Below are 23,287 nucleotides of genomic sequence, written 5' to 3'. Positions count from 1 at the left end.
CCCAGTCAATGCTGTATTGAAATTTTCATACGACAACTATACTCAAAGATAGATTTTGAAAATGATTCTGAATTGGTACGACATTTCAAATCTCTCGGTTTAACTGGTGTGGTTAGAAATGATACATCATTGCTTCGGTAAGTAAGTTTACGTTTTTACATCATCGTTCCATCTCTGTCGTCTGAGTTACCTTTAAAAAGGTTCACAATTCTAGTTTCAGATTGAAGGCATTTTCGAAACTAAAATAGGCCAATTTCAGAGGGTTAATTTTTAAGTTCCTATGAAAAGCCGTGTTTGGCGGAATTTCATTTCGCGAATTGCACCCAAAATTGTAAAACAAAAACTCTTCCCTTCAAGTACCTTGATTTGAATAATTGAATATTTTGACCCCGTGGAATTAAAAAAAACGTTTAGGGCTTGTTACTATTTGCCCCAGAGGGTGCTATTTAACTCGGTAAAAAACTTTTTAAATGAATTGAAATTTTCGCACAATTACTATATTTTTATAAGTCAGCTCCACAGCATTTTGTGATGACGTAATATTTTCAACATTTCGATTTTACGCGAGCATAAACTTTTGCGAATTGGCCTATTTAGAATTTTTTAAAGCATCAACCTTCACGACAAAAACCAAAATTCGCAAAAATCACAAACGTTTCTGCTCGCGAAAGTTTGTACACTTATAATTGACACGATTCGACTCAGTCCTCTTCCTGTCTTCACTTTTTCTTGCTTAGAAGTTCTATGTGAGGACAGAACACAATTATTTTGAAATACATTTTCGTGCCACTTGCTTTTATTTTTAGAATGGTATGCGAAGGATACATGCAACGTTTAGAAGATACCAACTTGAGTCAATACGGCATTCTCAACTTATGCTGTAATGTTTTAAGAGTACCACTTTTGGTTATACAATCTGTTGCTCGCTTATCGATGTTCCCCATTATACCGAAGGAACAACTACTACATACACCTATTTTGATTTGTATCGATGATAATTGTTTCATGGAAACGCGACCTATAGAACCTCAAAATGATAATGCAACCAAAGAAACACAAAGAAATGGTAAGGTTACGTTACGTTTAGACTAGAGATTTAACTAATGGGTATACGTGATTTCTATAAATATTTTGAGGGATTTTCATAATTATTAGAGTTGTTAACCCTTCGTGTACCTAAAAGTTTATTTTTCCGTAACTTTTGATAGGGTTTTTGATACCGGGTGTGCCACAAATAAGTTACCCTCTTTGACTTGATATTGCAGGCAGTAGCAGAAAGATTTTTCAAAGATTGTTTCGGAATCATTCAGAGGAAAGCCTAACTTAAAATTTAGTGTATTACTTTTTGATTTTACTTCATTGGTTCAAAAGTTATGTTCAAAGACCTAAAATGTCAATTTAAAAAAAATTCAAAAAAGGCTAAAACAAGGGTATCAATTTATGAGAGAAAGTACTTATTTCACCAAAACATTAAAGTACAAAGTCTTGCTCCTTGTAACATTCTTTGTGTTTCCTTTATATCCATTGTTTTTCTTTGACTTCTGTTTTCCCCTTGGGCATAAACAAGATGCATAAGGCTGTAACCCTCACAAAAGTTTCAACATTGATGCATAAAATCGTTCTATGTCTCTATTCATCACAATCAATTTAATACTCTCGTTTTTCGCACTTTTTTGACATTTTTTAAAATTGACATTTTAGGATTTTGAACATAACTTTAGAACCAATGAAGTAAAATTTTAAAGTAATACACCAAAGTTAGGCTTTCCTCTGAATGTTCAAAAGCAATCTTTGAATAATGTCTTTTCTACTGCCTGCAATATGAAATCAAATAGGGTAACTTATTTGTGACACACCCGGTAGATTCTTTTTCGATGAAATTTTCAGAGTGTGTATGAATTTAGGATTGATGATAATTTTGATTGCTGAAATTTTGTCACCACAAATGATGACATCACGTGCTATGACTTTTGATGCAATACAAATATGCAAAATCCAAGTACAGATTTGGGTTCAGCTTTGCTCAAAGTTTCTACATTGTGAAAATATATTATTTGGACAAAAAGAAAAATTCTTTATCTTCAATTTTCATTTTCATTTTGGAATATTTTGAAACGTGTTGCTCTCTAAAATTATGCTCGTTAAAATTATCTTTCCAGAGATGTATAAATTGTTAAATTACGACAAATGTGTGAAAAACATCGAAAAAATAACATTAGTGCACAAGCAACTTGGACAGACCTTATTTTGGTAAAATGTCATCTAAGTTTTTCAAAGTTCTCTCTCAGTGCAAAAAATCTTTTATACTTTTTATTTATTTAGTGCCTTGTCATTGTAAAACGGGTTGCAGCAAAGAGGGCAAATGGAAAAAATGTCCGTGTGCTTCGACAGGAAAGGACTGTACATCGAAATGTCTTTGCCGCGGCTGCACAAACAGCAAACCGAAAAAAGAAAAAACTTCGGAAGTATGTCGTTGTGAAACAGGGTGCGCTGATGTAGACGGGAAACCGAGGTCTAAATGCCCTTGTTTCAAGGCATCCAAAAGTTGTAATGGATGCAATTGCAAGAACTGTACCAATCCAAATGGTACAAATGAACCCCGAACGACTTCTGCAAAACGAAGTGGTTGTCGATGTAGTACAGGATGTGAAAACACTGATGGCAGAAAATCAAAATGTCCCTGCCTAAAGTCACGTCAAAGTTGCGTTGATTGTAGCTGCAAAAACTGCAACAACCCCAATGGAAAAAATGAACCGGTTAAGGCTAAAAGAAATACCCCTTCGGTCAGGACAACGAACCAATACACCACCTACTCAAAGAAAAGAACCGAAGACTATCTCCAAGATTCATCCCACGATACCCCTTCCAATGCTTCGTTGGGAACAGGTTTCTGGACATTGGACGAAACAGTGACAGTCTATGTTTGTGCTGAACTTTCATTTGTTTTACATTCGACGTACAACTTAAATGACATTGAAATGTTGTATGGGTTACTTTTTGAAGACATTAAGATTCGCGAAGATCTTTCGTTGAGAACAAAGTCTTTGAAGCAAATCAAAAGCAAGCTTAAAACAATGGGATATTTCAAAGACTAGTACATGTTTTTTTATAAGCATTGCACTTATAAACATATCTAGGCTCAGATAATGGGAAAAATTAAGCATATGATAAGCATTACCTCGAGCCTATGAAAAAAGAATAAGCTACTTTGTAGTATGGATATAAGCAGTATTATAGTAGTATAGCAGTATATAAGCAGTATTAAGAATTAGGATAAAAGCATCCCTCAAGCATTTTTCAGCTTTATTAAGCTTTCGACCTAAGCATCTTTGAGCCAGTTTTCGGATTTTTATATGCTTATAAAAAAAACATGTACTAGTCTTTGAAATATCCCATCGTTTTAAGCTTGCTTTTGATTTGCTTCAAAGACTTTGAAAAAGTGAAAAATTGGTTTTGAATACTTTAGGCGTACAAACATTCGCGATTTTCGCGAAATTTGCCCCTTTCGCGAAAGTAAATGTCTTTGAAAATTCTTCATTGGACATTTCGCGAAAGTTTATGCTCGTGAAAAAAAAATGTGCAAAGAAAATTTACTCAAATTTTCCTCTTTGATGATAACAATGATAAAATCTAATATAGAAATTAAGCAAAAGTCCATCAATTGTGGTTTGAGTACATTTTAACGATCAAAACACTGGTTTTATGTACCGAAAACTTGAATTTTCTACTTAAAATATATGCCTAATTCGCGAAAGTTTATGCTCACGAAAATTTTTTTTGTCAAATTCGCGAAAGTAAAGCTCATAGATTTTGCGATTTTTCGACCTCGCGAAAGTTTCTGCTCGCGAAAGTTTGTACGCCTAAAGTAAATCTGTTGATAAAACTTTTGATAGATGTTCCCAAACGTAGTACACAAAAAGTCTCTGATTTACAGTACATGGCCCGAGTATGCCTAAGCTGTCTTTCTTCCATAGATCTATGATGAGTCATATTTTAGGAATTTCTCATCTTTTTTTTTTCGAAGGGTTAGTTTCGTTTTATTATAAGAATTAATTAATTTTTCTTGAGGCTTACCTGTTCTCTTTATTTTTTATAGTTTTCATTACATACTTTTAAACTCAAATTGTGTTCTTATCCTGTTCTTTTTTGGGGGAAAGTTTGGGCATTTTTGGGTTCGTATCAAGTTTGTTATGAAACCTTATTTTTCTAAAAATATTTTCGCGATTTTTTAAAGTGTCCGCAAGTGAATAAATAAGTATTTACAGCCTTTAAGGAAATAAACTTTCGTGGAATTTAATTTTACGATTTTGGGTGTAAATAGCATAGTCTACTGCGACTAATATCTGATTACTTTAATGGGATAAATTTTCGCAGGGGATGACGTGTTTCTTGATTCTTCGCGGATTGGGTAGAAATTTAAATTTTAGAAAACGGCTAAAACATTAAAAAAAATTCAAAATGTAGGAAAACTTTTTCTTTCAGTCGAGTAATAAATGAGACTCATTTATTTTTGGATTGTTTTTTTCTTTAACTTATGAGATCATTAGGTGTTTATTAACTTTTGCCACTGTAATTTTGTTTTTACCCTAATTGTTTTTAAACAGATGTTCAATAAAGATACAAATACACGAAGATAGAAATGTGCCGTAAAGTATTCCATAGAAATAGGCTTTTGGCTATTATTTCAATTAAACATGGCGAATTTTCAACCTCAGTCGTCTGTTGTTATATCTTACACGTTTTTGCTTACTTTGCTATTCTTTTTTACTTCTTTTCTGTATTTTAACGCAAAAGTTGCGGCTAAAAATTCCCCTCAAAGCTAAGAATAACAAGCCAACCAGAAAAGACATGATTGATACATTGAAAGTAAAACTTTTAAGAAACTTTGGTGCAAAACCACAGATTTAATATTAATCACTGGATGGAAGCTCAGGGATAAAATCAATGAAATCTTTGACGCTGTTTTGAAGTGGGCCCTAAGATTTTTCGTGTTAAGTATATGATCATTCTTTAGCACCATCCTGCCCACTGGAGTGTTTGGAGTACCTTGACTAAAAGAAGAAATTTTGGCGAATAGTCTAAAATTTTTTGGCGTAGTGTAGTTTTAGAGCAGCCACCAGCAGATTTTTTTTAAATATCTGTTCTTTTTTTCCAGGAGAGTAAATTATTGAGTTTAGTGAGAGCATGGAGATTAGATAAAGTACTGAGTGAGTGTAGTGAGTATACTGAGTGAGTGGGGTGAGTGGGGTGAGTGTAGTGAGTGGGGTGAGTGGGGTGAGTTTAGTGAGAACATTGAGTGTAGGGGGAGCATGGAGATTAGATAGAGCACTGAGTGAGTGTAGTGAGTATACTGAGTGAGTGGGGTGAGTGGGGTGAGTGTAGTGAGTGGGGTGAGTGGGGTGAGTTTAGTGAGAATATTGAGTTCAGTGAGAGCATGGAGATTAGGTAAAGTACTAAGTGAGTGTAGTGAGTATACTGAGTGAGTGGGGTGAGTGGGGTGAGTGTAGTGAGTGGGGTGAGTGGGGTGAGTTTAGTGAGAATATTGAGTTTATTGAGAGCATGGAGATTAGCTAAAGTACTGAGTGAGTGTAGTGAGTATACCAAGTGAGTGGGGTGAGTGGGGTGAGTGTAGTGAGTGGGGTGAGTGGGTGAGTTTAGTGAGAATATTGAGTTTATTGAGAGCATGGAGATTAGATAAAGTACTAAGTGAGTGTAGTGAGTATACTGAGTGAGTGGGGTGAGTGGGGTGAGTTTAGTGAGTGGGGTGAGTGGGGTGAGTTTAGTGAGAATATTGAGTTCAGTGAGAGCATGGAGATTAGCTAAAGTACTGAGTGAGTGTAGTGAGTATACTGAGTGAGTGGGGTGAGTGGGGTGAGTGTAGTGAGTGGGGTGAGTGGGGTGAGTTTAGTGAGAACATTGAGTGTAGGGGAGCATGGAGATTAGCTAGAGCACTGAGTGAGTGTAGTGAGTATACTGAGTGAGTGGGGTGAGTGGGGTGAGTGTAGTGAGTGGGGTGAGTGGGGTGAGTTTAGTGAGAACATTGAGTGTAGGGGGAGCATGGAGATTAGCTAGAGCACTGAGTGAGTGTTAATAGAGTAATAAGTGAGTGTAGTGTAGCGAGCACCTCACTAAAAACCGGGATTTTTTATCTCGTTTCTTAGTGAGTTCCACTTTGACGATTCTCGAAAAATAGAAGCCTTTCAAGTGTTTTGACGCAAATTCGATTATTTTGCTACTGCAGGAGCTTCGAAAGTTAAAAGTGACGTCAAAAAATCGAATGTTTAGAGCCCGAAAACCCGGGCTCAAAACATTCGAAAAAGTCGCAAAGTGGAATAGACGTTAATTGCGTAAAAAAACGCGGGTGACGTCTAGTATAGGCTAAGTGTAGTGTAGTTAGAGTAATGCGTGTAGTGTAACATGCACGGTAGTTCTTGGCCATACACGTATATATCATGCACCAAGCCCTAGCCCTCATTCCCAGACAATCTCAATGGAACAGAATAGACCTTATCGCCTTTCCATCCGCCATATTGAATTGTATGCAAAATTTATGGTGGCCGAATTGCCGTGGTGAAATTCCCTTAGAAAGTATGCAAAACATGCAAAAATATGGAACGCCATAGCTGCCATAAGTGCTCTTTTTGTACGCTCTTTTTTCATGATATTCGCTCTTTTAGTTCGCTGAACTCTTTCGGTTCGCTCTTTTGTTCGCTCTTTTCATTCGCTCATTCGCTCTTTTCATTCGCTCATTCGCTCTTTTCATTCGCTCATTCGCTCTTTTCATTCGCTCATTCGCTCTTTTCATTCGCTTATTCGCTCTTTTCATTCGCTCATGCGCTCTTTTCATTCGCTCATTCGCTCTTTTCATTCGCTCTTTTGATGCGCTCTTTTATTCGCCCTTTCCGTTCGCTGAACGCATTCAGTTCGCTCTTTTATTCGCTCTTTTAATTCGCTCTTTTCTTTCGCTCTTTACTTTCGCTCTTTTAGTTCGCTCTTTTAGTTTGCTCTTTTTGTTCACTCTTTTTGTTCGCTCGTTTAGTTCGCTCTTTGAATTCGCTCTTTTAGTTCGCTCTTTACTTTCGCTCTTTTAGTTCGCTCTTTTAGTTTGCTCTTTTTGTTCGCTCTTTTAGTTCGCATTCTTTCAGTTCGCTCTTTTGGTACGCTCTTTACATGCGCTTTTTGTTCGGAAAATTATCAGTTAGGGATTTTATTCATTCTGCAAATTATCAGCTCCACAAAGTAAAGTTCTGCAGTTCATTTTTTGGCGCGAAAACTGCTGTACTGATGGTTGGTTCTTTTCGCGCAACCTCGTTCCAGGTATCATATCTACACTTTCCCCCGGGGGGGGGGGGGCACTCAAGGTAAATGACCTACCGGACGTGCGGCGCTTAAGGGTAGGTTTTTCGAGGTTCTGACAAAGCCTAGGTACGCCCAGGTGCACTGTAAGGCAAGGGTAGGTAATTTGAGAAAATTTTAAAATCTTTGCTAAAACTTGGGGGAAAACGGCCGAAAAATGCACTGTCAGACAGGGTCGGTTTTCAGCAAATTTTGCAGTGCACTGTAGGGATCGGATTTTGAAACCCCGATTTCTGTCCGAACATACGGTGTAGTTTCGAGATCGAGCCCCCCCCACCGGGATTTGTCTTCAAAAAGAAGAGAATGCCCTGGACACTAGCTATGTTTTCGAGCCATATCAAAAGTTAAAAGGCGTGTGACGAACCTAGATATATATTTGCAAAATATATTTACTAGTTTACCTTAGTTAGAGGAGGTACAATCTAAAATTTCACCACAGTTAGTCCCGTCCTCCTCACTCAACACACTCTAGCTGGCCACGCAACCTTGTCCCCCAGGCTTTGATGCGCAGTATGACAAAATTAATTTAACAGAATTTTGACCAAGAAGCAAAATAATAGAAAGAAAACGAAATTTTTTTTCATGAACGACTCGGCTATTCAAGTTTCGATAGAATTATGGGCGGGACTTTCATTAAAACTCAAAATCCGTGAAATGTGTGATTTTGAGATATTCCCCAAAGTTTGCCAAAAATTTTAATTTTTCAATCATCAAGGTTTATAATTAAATAAAGCTATTAAATCATAACACAACAAGGTGAAATTTATTTCTCAACCGACAATTAAATGTAAAGTTTGAATAAGTTTACAAGTTACTGAAATGGAGCTTCTGTTTTATAACAAAATGAAAACTAATGATGTACGGTAACTAAAAATGTTCTGCCGTTCCGACACATTAACTACAACAAGCATAAATAAGATAAAGATAAAAATACTACCAAAATAAAATAATGCGAAATTGAAATTACTTAATTAATTGATGCAAATAAACCCCTGAAAATCGATATACATTATGCGGTATTATGGCATTAGCCTGCATTAGCGTTAATTTTGAATATTTTTAATTCGTTCTTTTCAGAATAAACTTCGGTCTATTTATTATTGAATTAATTACGACTATTGAAGTGGGGAATTACAAAAAAATCGGATTACTTGATCTAATGAATCAAGAAAATACTATCGTATTAAATTATTAGGTAGATAAAAAATATATGCATTAGATATAAAATGCAGAATCTGTGATAAAATGCATACAAAAGATAGATATAAACCCTAAGATAATTACATGTATATTATGATACCATAATGGGATTAATTTTCGCAAATTTTTGATTAATGCTTTTTGCCGAAATAAGGTTAAAAGCAGGCAAATTCGCGAAAAGAAATATTCGCGAAAATGACCCCATTAAGGTAAATAAAGACTCTAAGATAAAATTTCACGTATATATATGAAAAATACACAACTCTAAGATAAAAATGCATGTACATGAAAAATACACAACTCTAAGATAAAAATGCATGTACATGAAAAATACACAACTCTCAGATAAAAATGTGCATGCACATGAAAATACACAACTCTCAGATAAAAATGTGCATGCACATGAAAAATACACAACTCTAAGATAAAAATGCATGTACATGAAAAATACACAACTAACTCTCAGATAAAAATGTGCATGCACAAGAAAAATATCAACCTGTATGAGATAAAAATATATGGAGTAGATAAAATACTAACTCTAGATAAAAACACATGTAATAAGATAAAAACAAGTCTTGGATAAAAATACAAACTTTAAGATAAAATGAGACCTTTCAAGACCCAGACCAAAAGTGAACCTAAGTTAAGGAATTTAAGACAAAAAACGTGTAACAGTTAAAATTAGTATAAAACTTGTTTTCTAGATCAACATTGTATTTCTTCCAATAATGAAACATTTGTAGAAGGGCTGCCGGCTGATGGTTTCAATTATATATTTTAATTGCTTCGAAACATTCTTTGACCAAAGCCAGTGGGACAATAGTTGACTTTTTAGAAAATTTTAAAACTGTTTAACTTAAAGGCGCTGACCATAGTGAAAAATCAGTTTTAAATTTGAAGATGAAACCTTTTGTTTTCACCTTCTTGACGTATTTAGGAACAGACTGCTTTTGAAAAATATTTTTTAATTAATAAAATATAATCATGAGTAATTAAGAAATCAATGAAGCATGAACCTTAAAAAGACGTGATAAAGATGTTAATCATGTACTTTTCACAAAAATGCTTAATCTTGATGGGGAAGAGAGCTTTTTCCGACGTATCTTTTCTAAAGTACTTACAAATAGTTGTGCTACTTAAACTTTTGCAGAAAATTTTTCTCTTCAAATGCGTGAAAAGTTATGACTGAAGATTATGAGTCAAAAACTGACGAAAAGTCATGGTCAGAGCCCTTAAATGGATTAATTTTTGTGGTTTTGAGAATTTTTTTCCAATTTTGCAAAATTAAATTCTTGTAAAATGTTTTATTTCATGATTTTTGCCCAAATTCCCTAGAAAAATTTAATAATTTATATAGGTCTTTATAGATTGTTTACTATCCCCCAGCCAAAAGAGGAAGAACTGTTTTTCAAGTTTGACACGTCCTTTTGCATCACTTACAAGGGCTTGAGACCAAATCTTCCGAAAAACAATCCATCTTCCAGGTTTTCCCTGACTGGAACCCTTAAACTTGATTGAAATTAATCTACATCCACTAATATAAGGTAACCGATTGGAAGAAGTAAAATCAAAACTAAAATCAGTCATTAGTCAACTTCAAGCCAATCCAAACTCCCGATGCAAGAAGGACACGTCAAACTTGGAAAATAGTTCGTTCTCTTTTAGCAGAGGAATGGTCATTGTCTCTGTGTATAGCTGCAACTGGTTAATGCAAGTGTTCGAAGTGGGAAGAAAGCTACTCAAAACAGGCAAAATCTTCAGTGTGGGATGAATTCCATATCCCAGGAGAGGTTCCTCTTCAGAACCAGTAGTGAATCGTAAGATGTCTGCTAATACAACAGATCGTTTACCACCTTTAATTGTGTTGAATGGTAAAGAGATAAATATGTATATTAGATAAGTTTAGCAAAAGAAAAGTCGGATACCTTAAAGGTACTTATTTTCATGCGTGCTAATTTTCGCGCAATTTCGCGCAAAGGCCCAAAATGAGCGAAATTTAATACCGATAATTTGCAGACAACTGGCTGGTGCGTGAAAATTGTTATGCGCTAAAAATATTTTTTCTTGATGCGCGAAAATTAATATAGCGAAAATTAGTACCTTTAAGTTAATTAAAGTCACAAAATATTTTGGATGTATTTTTACGTATTTGAGAACTCTTATTAAATGGGTCCTTATGAAAATTGGGTAGCTGTTACAAAATTTTTCAGTCACAGACCACATTCCATTATTTATTGCTCAACATTAACAACATAGCGAAGAGTAATGTTGAAAATAGAAAACTTACCATGCACCAGCCTCAAATATTTGAGGAAAATTGCATACAATTTCTTCTGTCGCATTTTTGCATTTGAACCTTCTTCTTCCCAGAGAGGTTGAAGAAGTTCGACTACTTTCCGGAATGTTAGATTGTATTGTGGCGATGGTCTTAAAAGATGAAGCATCATCGGAAAATGTTGGAAAACCTGGAACAAGATTGGAAGAATCAATGGAATGAAAATATGAGATATGAGAAGTTTTCATGCAATCAATAAGTATATTTTTATGGCATATAGTACAAGATATATAGTCAAAGTCTCATTAGGGCTTATTATAGCTGCAATGATCAAATTAAAGAAAATACAGATCACAACAAAATCACAATCAACCATTACAGACAATTGAACCAAGACTATTTACTGCATTAATTCTCACAACAAGTTGCATCTGGTTGCACAATCCATACTAGCAGAAGACAGCAAGTTAGCATAGTGTGCAGAGGGGTCCAGCCCCCAGTAATTTTCAGGGGGGGGGCTAATGAAAAAAGCCCCCAGCTAAATTTTGAGAATGTAGCCCCCACCTTCATGAAACGGAAACTCAAAAAAATTGTGCTTGACATGAGAGTTCTTAAGAAATAAAGGTCATCTAAATAAGGTTTTCCTATTAACAAATATCAAACTTTGCAAAGCTGATTTTTCGAATTCGTTGAAAACATAAAATTATAAACCCAGCCCCCAGTTCAATTAACTAAAACTTAGCCCCCCCTAGAAAGCTAGCCCCCAGTATTTTTGAAAAAAGTCAGCCCCCAACCAAGCAAAAATGATTTAGCCCCCCCCCTAAGCTCAGGGGGGGGGTGCATTCTTTGATTATTTTTCACAAAGCAAACAAAGAGAAGTAGACCTAAAGCCAACAATTTTATAAACCAATTAGAATATGGAAAAAAATTACCTGTAAAATTCCAAGATCTTTAAATGCTTGTCTTATGTGCAAGTATTTAAGTTCTGGTTTTTCTTTTGTGAATATTTCCTTAATTTCATCTTCTTTCAAAAAACGAGGGAAAGGACCATTCTGTAACATACTTAAACCTAAATCAAATATAAAGATGTTATAAATTAGGTGATTATAATTAGGGCTATTGAGCAGTATGTTCTTAGTTTTCCAAGTTCCAAATTACAAAATATAGAAATTGACAAAACAATACATGTCTATAGTCTTACTTAAGTTATGGCCAAAATATTCTCTATTGTAATTAGTGTATTTGAGCTTACCCATAACTGTGCCAGCATTATAGTATTTGTTGATTGGCAATGCTTCCTTATCAAAGAATTCCTCTTTGATTTCCCGGACCATTTGATTGAAGAAATCTTTCCTTGGTCCTCCTGAATCCTCTGCTCTCTAAGTATTCAAAAAAAATTATGTTTAAAAACGACACCTTGAAAAGTCAACCTGTATAACAGGGTCAATATTCTAAACAGGAACATGTTGATCTACTTGGGATATCTAATTGCAATAACCACCCAATAGTCTCTTCTAAAAGACCTCAGAGTGAGGCTTTAGGAGACCATCAAGAACATGTTCTCTTTGCGTCCCTGAAGCTGAAGTCCAAAAATCTTAGTCCACAATTTTTTTTAGTGCTGACTGTCTAATTTTACAATAATTAAACAGTAATTAGTTTTTAGCAATTTTTAGCCATTCTCACAAAATGAAATCTTCGCAAAATGAGCTCTTATGGCAGTACTTACCTACTTATATAAAATTTCCCAGGGATTAAATTTTGCGGATAAGAAAAGTCGTTAATTATAGAAAATCTCAAAATTTCGCAGATCGGACATTTTTTAATTTTATTGCTGGGATTTTTGTGGATGACCCCTTTCTGGATTTTCTTGGGGACATAATTTTGTGGATTGGGCCAAAATCCACAAAACTTTATCCCATTAAAGTACAGTGTTCCATAAAAACAGGCAAACTCACAAAATTTAATCATCTCAATAATTAAATTAACTTTTGCAGCCCATAAATTTATCAAATAATATTTTTCTTCTCACAAAAAAAGGAGCTTTGCAAGTTTTTGATTAACTAGAAACACATCTGCACTTTAACAATTTCCATTTCGCAAGTAGATTTATTGATGTTATGTACTTTAAATAACAGGGATGAAAATCAAAAATTAAACTTATGGCATATTTTTTCATAAATTATACTAACCTCACAATAAAATTGGACACGCAGGCACATAAACTTGAAATCAAGCTGGCTGATTTCATCGAAGCCTGTTACAAGTAAATTGGCACGGTCAACCATTATAAAGTTGACAGGACCTTCCTCAGCAACCGAAACATCACGAACTTCTAAGCTCCGCCCAAGAACAAGATGCTCTTGCATCACTCTTAGTAGTTCCACTGGGCTATTATTATTGTTAGCGAAGCCATGATTTAAAATTTTGTTAACAGATTCAATGATGTCAAAATCCTCTTGGATTTTTTTAAAGTCGTCATGTTCCTGACTTATGATGTCATCTTGACCCACATATTCCACAGTAATGTTGAAGGCACTATCATTTCGGTTTCCAACAGTAGATTCATGATTTTGATTTTCCTCAGTTTCATTTCCGTTATTCTCATTTTCATTGTTTTCATTTTCCTTATCTTCATCATTTCTATTTCGGTTGTCATCTTCTGAACCAACTTCACGATAAAAAGGAGGAAGTTCTTCATCAGTGTCCATATCTTTGCCACAAGATTCAACATGGAATGTTAAATCTTGAAGGGAAAACTCCTGACCGCATTCAAAACATTTCTCTTTCAGAATGGAAACTTTTTCATCATTCTTTAATGGTATCACCGAAAGAGATTTCTGTATTGGCCTCAAAAAGATTTTCCCTTGCCCAATACACAACTTTAAAGATCGGACATTTAAAGGACAATTCAAGTTAACCAACGTTTTAGAGTTTGGTTCCACCTTCATTGGTTGAAAACCACCTGCAGCCTTTAATGCTGGAAAACCAATAGTCTGCCCATCATTGTCTTTCTCCTCAGACATAATAGCTTGGTAAATAATAGTTTCATCATGCTGCTCAATATCAAGTTTAATTCTTTTCAATCCTAACCCAGCATTCAGAAGGGTAACTCTTTCGGTTGGACAAGGTATGCTTGTAGAAAACTTGTCGGCCAGACAAAAAAACTGGGCCGACCAAGTCCTTTTCTTTGGTGCTTTCTTATCTTTTTGTTGCTTTTTGTTTCTAGTGGTTGCACTTGGATATGGGGCAAAAAGATCTCGCCGTTCTTGTCTTATCCTGGACATTGTAGTGTTTTTACAGAGTTCTTTCAATTTAACTCGATCCCCAAGCTTTTTAACACCAAGGTGTTTAAGGTCTTCATGAGAAGCCGAAGTTATGACATTAGCATCGACCTTTTCATCTTTGAACTTTTGTACTAGATGTGCCAAACCTACTTTGGCCAAAGCTTCTTCCATTTTTATTTGTTTGTCTAAAAAAAGCAATAATTATATATATTACCTTAAGTGGATAAATTTTCGCGTGGATTAATTTTCGCGATTTTCGCGTATTTTGGCCATTTTCGCAAAATTTTGTCCACGCGAAAAATTTAAAATTATGATTTTTGCCAAAACCCCTAGGAAAATGAAAGAAATTAGGTGAAAAAGAGGCTGATTCGCGAAATTTAGTCCACGCGAAAATTTTCGATTTTCGATTCGTGAAAAAAAGTCCACGCGAAAATTTATCCACTTAAGGTAGGTGAGACAAATTGAATTTGTTGTTCTGTTGACCTGACTGACCCTAATTTTACCAAAACCAAAAAATGATAATATAAAAATTCCATTAGCATAAATTTTATATTTCGTTCCTGGAAATAATCACAATATAGTTTATAGAGACCTGGGAGCTCATTGTCTACAATTTTGTCAAACTTAAAAACGTCAAACATATAAGAGTAGTCTTTGACTTTAAGAAATATCTTAAGTTAAATAATATTACAGTACGTTGCGAACCAAAGGTTGCCTGCCTCAATTTTTTTTTTTAAATTAAACCTACTTATTTTTTTATTCACTGATAAAGAAGAAAGGAGCTTTTCTAAACCTTGTCTTTTACGTTTTAGTCATTTATTTTTTTCTGGAACCTAATTCTAAAAACTGATGCAGACAACCATTGGTGCAAGGTTATCAAAAATCATCTAATAATAGTGAATGTAGTGGCACCTGAAACTCTTTGAAGGTAACACATGTTTTTTTTTCAAGTTTTGATATTTTTTTTAATCTTTGTGCATGATATCAAAATATCATTATCTTGTCATTCTTTGCTAAATAAACTAAACAAAATAGAGTACCGTCATTCTTCTAATATAATCCATCCTCTAATTAGTATGATAAATTATTTTGGCCACATTGAAGGAATTAAAATAATCCACTAATTTCTGATTTTGCTCTAATTTTGTACGATAAAGGTAAATTTTCTTCTAATTATAGTACGAAGAGCAAAAAGACGACGCAAAAGCCGGTAGGAGATACCCACTGAATTTGTACTAGTAATCTCATGGTTATGAGGGAAATTTGGGATAAATTTCCCGAGGTCACTTTTGAAATTTTTGAAATTTCCCGAGTGAAACGAGGGGAATTTCAAAAATTTAAAAAGGTGACCAGGGAAATTTATCCCAGAATTTCACGAAATCAAGCATGGGATTCCTGGTTAATCTCATATGGTTAAGATTGAAATAAGGCGACTCATCATGAAGCATTAAAAGATTTCAATTATACTGAATAACTCTTATACATAGCTCAAGAAGCACCAGGCATAAAAACTGCATAATATATTCTAATCAATCAAATTGAATCTTCCATCATCTGATTATGATTATGTTTCTTCTTTACTTACTGAGCTGAGAGTTTTTTTTGTTTTGTTTTGTTTTGGTTTTGTTTCTCTATAGAACGCATTCGAAAATCGAACGTCAAAAAATTCGATTAAAAAACAGAGGGAAATTACAAAACAGCGGGAAATTACAAAACAGCGGGAAATTTCAAATTAACGTAAACAAAAACGTAAATCAAATTTCGATCAACCATGAGATTAACTTTTAAATCTATGAAAGAAAAACTTTATGATCAAATGAGAGAAAAGGTTTTCAAGGAGCTGGAAAAGAAAAAAAAAAAAATAAAAAGTACCAAAAAGTGTGTTTTGCCATCAAATAAATTAGAAGAATGATGGTATACCACATTGTATTGAAGTTTTTTAACATAATCAAATTGATCAGTTAATTTGATGAAACTGTGCAATGATCCGAACAGCTTCGTAGTATTGACTTATTCCACAATCCTCTCTTTGATCAAGTGACATGTTTTCAAGTTCTACTAAGCATTCCTCACTCAAAGATAAACCATCAAATTCAAATATTGGTCTAGTGTCTCCTTGTTCTTCTTCATTCAAAACTACGTTATCTTCAGCTCCATAAAATTCGTCAACAACAGGAGGATCAATGTCAATAGGATTGGTCATTTGAGCAGTCACCCAAAGTCGCTGTGGAGTTGAGTTTACTGTTCTTAAGCGATGTGTGGACCATGCTTGTCTCCATCTGCAGAGCTTTTCAGTAATGAAAGGAAGATACACATGATGTAATGCAGTGAGATGCAGGATATTAGTTGAATCTAAGACATCTTGATCCTCTAAGTAAGTGAAAATGTTAGAAAAATAAGAGAGAACACCAGTATACACATCGCGCCACAATCTTTCAACTCTCTGATTATGAGTACTCTTTCCAGTAATCATACTTTTCCTACCAACCCCTCTTCTCTCGATCATATAATCAGCCACCAAAACATTTTCTTTCCCTTTGTCCGCACGCACTCTGCTGGGCAAACCATACTCTTCAACAGAAGCTTGAAAGCAACTCAAAATAGTTAAAGCCTTGTTGTTATTGGTGCAATACAAACCTACAGGTAAACGACTAAAACCGTCAACTATACCAGTTATGATAAAATTCCACCTTACAAGTTTATGGTTTGTATCCAGATGCCACAAATGATTTGGTCCCTGTACACTGTAAACTCTACGGTGTAAACTCTTTTTCTTCCTCATCTTTAGACTACCATTTTCGTCAATCCGGTTCAAGCTGTCTCGCAAAGTTTGTCTGGTAATTTTGATGCTTCTTTCCTTTAATAATTCTCTTAGCATTACCTCTCCACAATGAGGGAATTCTTCAACAAGTCTTATCAACAAGATGTCTAAATCCTCCTCATTAATCTCAGAAAACTTATGTTTTGATAAACCATAGTCTTCCATTCGCCTGTAAATAGTGCGTACAGAAATATTCAGCATGTTAGCTATTTCTTCAATTAAACATCCATCTTCCAGAAAGTTTTCAAGTACTTGTTTAGGAATTAAAAATTTTGGTGCACCATTTGTCAAAACTTTACCTGGACTTTCACCACCAAATGAACAACATTTAATTCTCAATCTCATGATAGTAGAATTATCTGTAAGCCCTAGTGACTTGAAATCTTCCTTTGATAACATTGAAATTATATCAGATGTGATGTTTTCATCTTTGAAATTCTGAACGTAATTATGTAAGCCTAATACTTGCAGAATGGTATGTAACTTTTGGTCAGCCATCTTTTAAAAAAAGACTTCAGAATTTTTTTTCTGAAACTAGCCGTTTCCATGCCGTAATAAGCTACTTTACAGAACACTAAATTTACGGAACTGATAATTTGCAGAATGGATAAAATCCCGAACTGATGATTTGCCGAACAGAGAGCGCATGCAAAGAGCGAACGAAAAGAGCGCAATGAAAGAGCGCAATAAAAGAGCGCATCAAAAGAGCGAATGAGCGAATGAAAAGAGCAAACCGAATGCGTTTAGCAAACAAAAAGAGCGAATAAAAGAGCGCACGAGCGAATTGAAAGAGCGAATAAAAGAGCAAACTGAACGCGTTCAGCGCATCAAAAGAGCGAATGAAAAGAGCGCATCGAAAGAGCGAATGAAAAGAGCGAATGAGCGAATGAAAAGAGCAAATGAGCGAATGAAAAGAGCGAATGAGCGAATGAAAAGAGCAAATGAGCGAATGAAAAGAGCGAATGAGCGAATGAAAAGAGCGAATGAGCGAATGAAAAGAGCGAACAAAAGAGCGAACCGAAAGAGTTCAGCGAACTAAAAGAGCGAATATCATGAAAAAAGAGCGCACAAAAAGAGCACTTATGGCAGCTATGGCGTTCCATACAAAAAGAAAGTATTAATTTAAAACTTACATGCATAATCAAAAGCATCCACCGAAGGGGGACTTCAAAATATCTGTTCTGAATGAAGGCACGTTCCAGCTGGATATGGCGAACTAAACAACAAAGGTTTTCAAAACCGCGCCTAGAAAAAGTGGTCTGTTTTACTGAGATTGGAACCACTGGAAAATATGGTCCTGTTCTACGAAGATGGGACCAGCTGAAAAATAGGATCTGTTCTTCTGAAAATAGTCTGATATCTTATATTTATAAATAGCGTGTCTAAGAATTTCCTATCTGTTCTGAGGGAATTTAAAAAAAGTCCTGAATGTGGTTGCCTGGAATGGCAGCTGAAAATTCTCCATCTGTTCTACAAAAACATCTTGAAATTGTGGATCTGTTGAACTGTTAGCTGGAAATAAAGTTTCTGTTCTTAAAAGTCCTTCAATGTCAAGCTGGAATTTAGCGATCTATTCTTAAAAGATTTTGTCAGCCCTGGTAGATAAGAACAGTTAACTTGCGTAAAATCAATTGCCTGGTAATTTCGTATCTGCTCTGAAAGTTTTTTTACCTCCTAGCTGGAAAAATATAACTGATCTGTAGTAAAAATTTCTCGCCTGGAAAATGAGGAACTGTTCTTAATTTCGTGGAAATCCTTCCAGCTGGCAAATCAGAACAGATATTTGCAAATTTTAGGTCGGTGGCTGCTTCTGCATAATACACCGTTTATTAGGAGTCTTGCTATCTTCACAGTACTCCATTGCAGAGGCCGGTAAAAATGGTAGGTAAAAATGCGCACTTTATAGTACTGTGAAAGGTTAGAGGAATGTAAACATTGTGAATTTTTTTCTCTGCTTTAAAGAGAATGATTTAGATATTTGAACATGATATCAATGATAATTATAAGTCTCTCCTGAAAATTTCACAAAAATTCATCAAGAGGAAAAGAAGTTTTATGATTAAAAGGTGTTCTTTACCTACCGTTTTTCTGCTATGTTTCCTTATGAGAACCAGATGTTTACCACCTACCGTTTTTTTACGGAGGATAGTGAATAACAATGGAAAATTGGATTGACGCGTGCGCAGTCGACACTCTTTAAACGGTGTATTGGCATTATATTAAAGTGTAATCTTGTAGAAGAAAGATTAAAATTGCTTCTTTTGAAAACTAGAAATGATTAAATTCAATCATTTCTTAGAACAAGCACTTCAAAAAACCATAACACTAGACATAAACTCAAGCTGAAAAATCACCCGCGAAGACATGGCTTGGCAGCAGGTTTTAAGTGCCCCCTAAGAATTCAGGTGACCCCTAAGATTTAGGTAACCCCTGGTTGCCAAATATTTTTGGTGACCCCTAAGCCAATGACACGTCAAATTCTTTTGAAAATCCTTCTCAAACTATCAAACAAATACAACAGTTAGTTTAGCTTATTGCTAAATAGAATAAATGCCGTAAGAAATTAGAGATAAGTTAAGTACTGAAGGTTACTGCCAGATTATCAAGTCAGGATGCAGATCCCTTGCCGACAGATTTTTTATCTAAGTAAATGCAAAATGATTAAAGAATTTTTACAGATCAGTGCCGTAGGAAGCATTTTCATATTAGGGGGCTGAACTTTAGTGATACCGCGAGGGCCAACCATGGTTTGGCCCGAGGGGGAAAATTTTGAAAATTTGAGCTCTAGATTTCTTGAAAATGCACTCAAACTGTCAAAGCATGCACTTATAAGACAATTATGACAAATTCAAAAAGAAAAACTTTGCAATATTATTGGGGTTATAGTCCCTCTTGCCCCCCCCCCATGCTACGGCACTGCAGATAATAATATATTAGATACCAAATTATCAGTTTTTGAGCATTGCTTAGATTAAAATATAAGTTGAGAAATGCCAACCTATGGTCTGGTAGGCTGCTTATAATTCAATCACCAAACATAGAATGTAGCCCCCCAGGTCCATCTGAAAAAATTTAGGTGACCCCTAACATGGTTAGTCCCCCCTAGCCACAGGCTAAAATCAGGTACCAATCGCTGCTCGACCTTTTAGCCGCAATGAAGACACAAAAATAATCCTCATTCGGCTGACGGTAAATTATTCTCCTGGGAGTAGAACCACGACCCACGACCCACGGCATGGCATGTTCGGGCCTCTTGATTACTGTAATACTTTTTAAAAATAGGCCCGCGCATTTTCGGACCAGATTTTCGAAAACTTGCTACGATCACGCGTGTAATTTCAGGACCCAATATTTATATTTTAAATTCCTAATTTTAGCAAACAAATTTAAAAATCTTCATCTTTATTCAAATATATATCAGTGAGGCTGGAACTTCGATTTTTGGGGATTACAATTTTACCAGCTTTTTAGCGATTTTTGCCTCGCTAACCCAAATCTCACAACCTCTTTACCTTAAAAGAGATCGAAATTAATGTTTTTCAGCGTTCCGAAAAAACCGCAAAGCAAAAAATTTTTCATATTCACAGGATCGATTCTCAACAACAAAATACATCTTTTGGTCTTTGGGTTTGTTTTTGACGTTTTTCCTTCAAAGAATATCGATCACTTTCCTTTTCCCCTCGAGCGCGCAAGAAAAAAATGATTAGCTCGCATTCTCGCGCGGGCGAATAAAGATGAGGCGGCAATCTTGCACTGAGGGTGCTACTTAGTTTCCGCCCTTTTTTGCGCCCACAATAGAATGATCCAAATACGGGGGCATTCCAAATGATAAACGATGTCGTTTTGTAAGTGTTTATTTTCTAAGAGATACAAATAGTCTATTGAATATTATTAACTTATTTATTTAAGTATTTTGAGCCCAAATTTAAATATCTGGTTAAATAAAAAACAAATGATAGCAGTTCCGTTTTTCCTTAAACCCCCGGGAAAAGTTTTTTTGCCGACTTAGCAATTTTACAAATTTCGGAAAAGAACTCCCATAGGAATTCCGATACATAACCCGATTGGTTCATTTTGGAATGGCATCAAGAAAGCCATAATGGCAGATGATTTTAAAAGTTTCTGAGGAAATGTGTGGAATTTATCGATGTTGATGGCTTGTTGATTCTTTAAAGAAAAAAGATAACAGGTATAGCTTTTTCTAATCCTGGAATATCAAGGTTCCAGCTACACTGTATATTGTTCAAATATAAAAGTTAATCATCTATTTTCCAATTAAGTTAGGAAAATTATTAAAAAGAATGATTTGAATCTTACATAATATGGTCTTCTTTTTATTCTTTATCCCGTTCCCTTTTCTCGTGGTCTTCTCCTATTCGAAGCAGAATGTTTCTGGATCGTTTTTTGTACTGTTATACAACTTTGTGAATCAAACTGGTATTTGGAACTTTGAATTTGTCTAATGAAAATATTTAACAATGGATGATGATAAACCAGGAAAGGTAAATAAAATTAAATTCTATTCCTATGATGGCCCGAACATGGTCCGAACAAAATGTTCGGGCCAATTCAATAATACTTTTTTGTGGCCCGAGCATGGTCCGAACAGGCCCGAACATGTTTGGGCCATGCCGTGGGTCGTATAGAACCGTCAGACGATCAAATCAAAAAATTGATCTGAACCCGCTGAATGTGTGACATCATAATTACTGCTTTCAATTTGCGTGTTTTGAAAGTTTGATGTGTGTACTCCGTCTTGGTGGAATTTTTTAATGGTATGAAAACAGAGTATGCAATGTCTTTAAGAACAAATTTCTAAAAGGCTATTGCTGTTCTGTAAATATTTCTTTTTAGATTAAGAAATTCCATCTTTTATTGTTCTAATGATTATAATATTTCTTTATAAGATGCTTTGTTGTCTTTTTAATCTTTGCGTAAACTTGCATAGGTTTTGCATATTTTCCAACTAAATCCAACCACAACTTTTTCGTTCCTCTATTTTTGCATACAATTCAAGATGGTGGATGGAAAGGTGAAAAGGTCTATCGACGATCGAACCAGTCGAATCAAATCGAATGCAATCGACCGATTGAAATTCGATTGTCGAACGCAATCGAATCTCAATTGAATGTCAAAATTCTGGGTAATATTCGATTGGTTCGATTGCTGTTCGACTGGTTCGATCGTCGATTCCGTTCGATTGAGATCATCTGGCTTTATTCTTGCAGCTTTCCAACATCCAAGCTCTCAAACATCACAAGCCAAATGAAATATCTTTTGATTTCCCGTAGAAATTATGCAATGAACAATCCGGGCGTCAATGAATCGACGATCGAACGCAATCGAACATCAATCGAACGCAATCGAATATCAATCGAATCTGAAAATTATGGTAATATTCTATTGAGATTCGATTGCGTTCGACAATCGAATTTCAATCAGTCGATTGCATTCAATTTGGTTCAACTGGTTTGATCGTCGATTCCGTTCGATTGAGATCGTCTGGTCATTCCGACACATCAACGTTTCATTTCTGCCTCATCCTATTGTCTCGTCTCTGACAGTCTGAGTCTTTCTTCTGATCCCCTCTTTTCTGACTATTTTGAAGTGTTTTAACTTACCTTGAAGTTTTGACCCAGATAGGATTCAAATCCAAGCCATCCCGCATCCGTCGCCATCATATACGATGTATTGAATTACGTATATAATGCCACGTGCGTTTTGTTTGGGAACGCGAAAGTCGAACACGAACTACAGATGTCTAAACTTTTCAATATATCTCCAGACAGTTCCATCAATATGCCAAAAACATTTTGTTCAACCACCTTCACTTCAAGATAGGCCTCCATAGAATGAACTTCCTTTTATAGAATGAACCATATCCATGTGGCTTTCACTCCATCACAGAGCCTATTTGAGATATTTTACTAACTAGCCCAGAGAAAAATTTTAAGTTGGTCATTAGTCAAAAAGTCATTAAAATTGATTAGCCTCATATTGATGGAACTGCCAGAACTAATAGATTTTGAAATTGATTTTTTGAAATTCTGTAAAAAGGTCCAAGTTTCTGAATAGTTTTACTAAAGGAATACAGCTGTGACTCTCTGCTTTTAGGTGCTAAATATTTGTTTTTAAGTACAGGCTACACCGAGACATTTTCTGTGCGCAAAGTGGATGTTATTTATAGAAGAATCAAAGTAGTCAGTTAAAAAAGAACCGCAGAGATAGTAGTTATCATGTGACAGTCTAAACTCCTATATCAGGATTAGAAACTAAGCTAGTCTTACCTCTTTTATCTTTTCCTTTCAAACAATACAATGCTGATAAGTTGACACAACACATGTGTAC

At 35.2% G+C, this 23,287-nt stretch overlaps 1 protein-coding gene across 1 annotated transcript; it reads right to left on the bottom strand.

The window, feature by feature from the left end:
• Positions 1-8,928: 8,928 nt before the first annotated feature.
• On the bottom strand, positions 8,929-15,467 carry LOC136814728 (uncharacterized). The gene is made up of 5 exons (XM_067071148.1): positions 13,024-15,467; positions 12,087-12,213; positions 11,767-11,903; positions 10,847-11,024; positions 8,929-10,412 (listed from the first exon to the last, which is right to left on the bottom strand). The coding sequence occupies exons 1-5, from the start codon at positions 14,287-14,289 to the stop codon at positions 10,156-10,158; spliced, it is 1,965 nt and encodes a 654-aa protein (XP_066927249.1). The 5' UTR covers positions 14,290-15,467; the 3' UTR covers positions 8,929-10,155.
• Between the last annotated feature and the right edge of the window lie 7,820 nt (positions 15,468-23,287).

Source organism: Clytia hemisphaerica, unplaced genomic scaffold (assembly GCF_902728285.1).
Source record: "Clytia hemisphaerica strain Z4C2 unplaced genomic scaffold, Clytia hemisphaerica genome assembly, whole genome shotgun sequence".
Classification (NCBI taxonomy): Eukaryota; Metazoa; Cnidaria; class Hydrozoa; order Leptothecata; family Clytiidae; genus Clytia; species Clytia hemisphaerica.
Note: the sequence above shows the minus strand (reverse complement) of the source record. Positions and strands in the feature narration are given on the sequence as shown.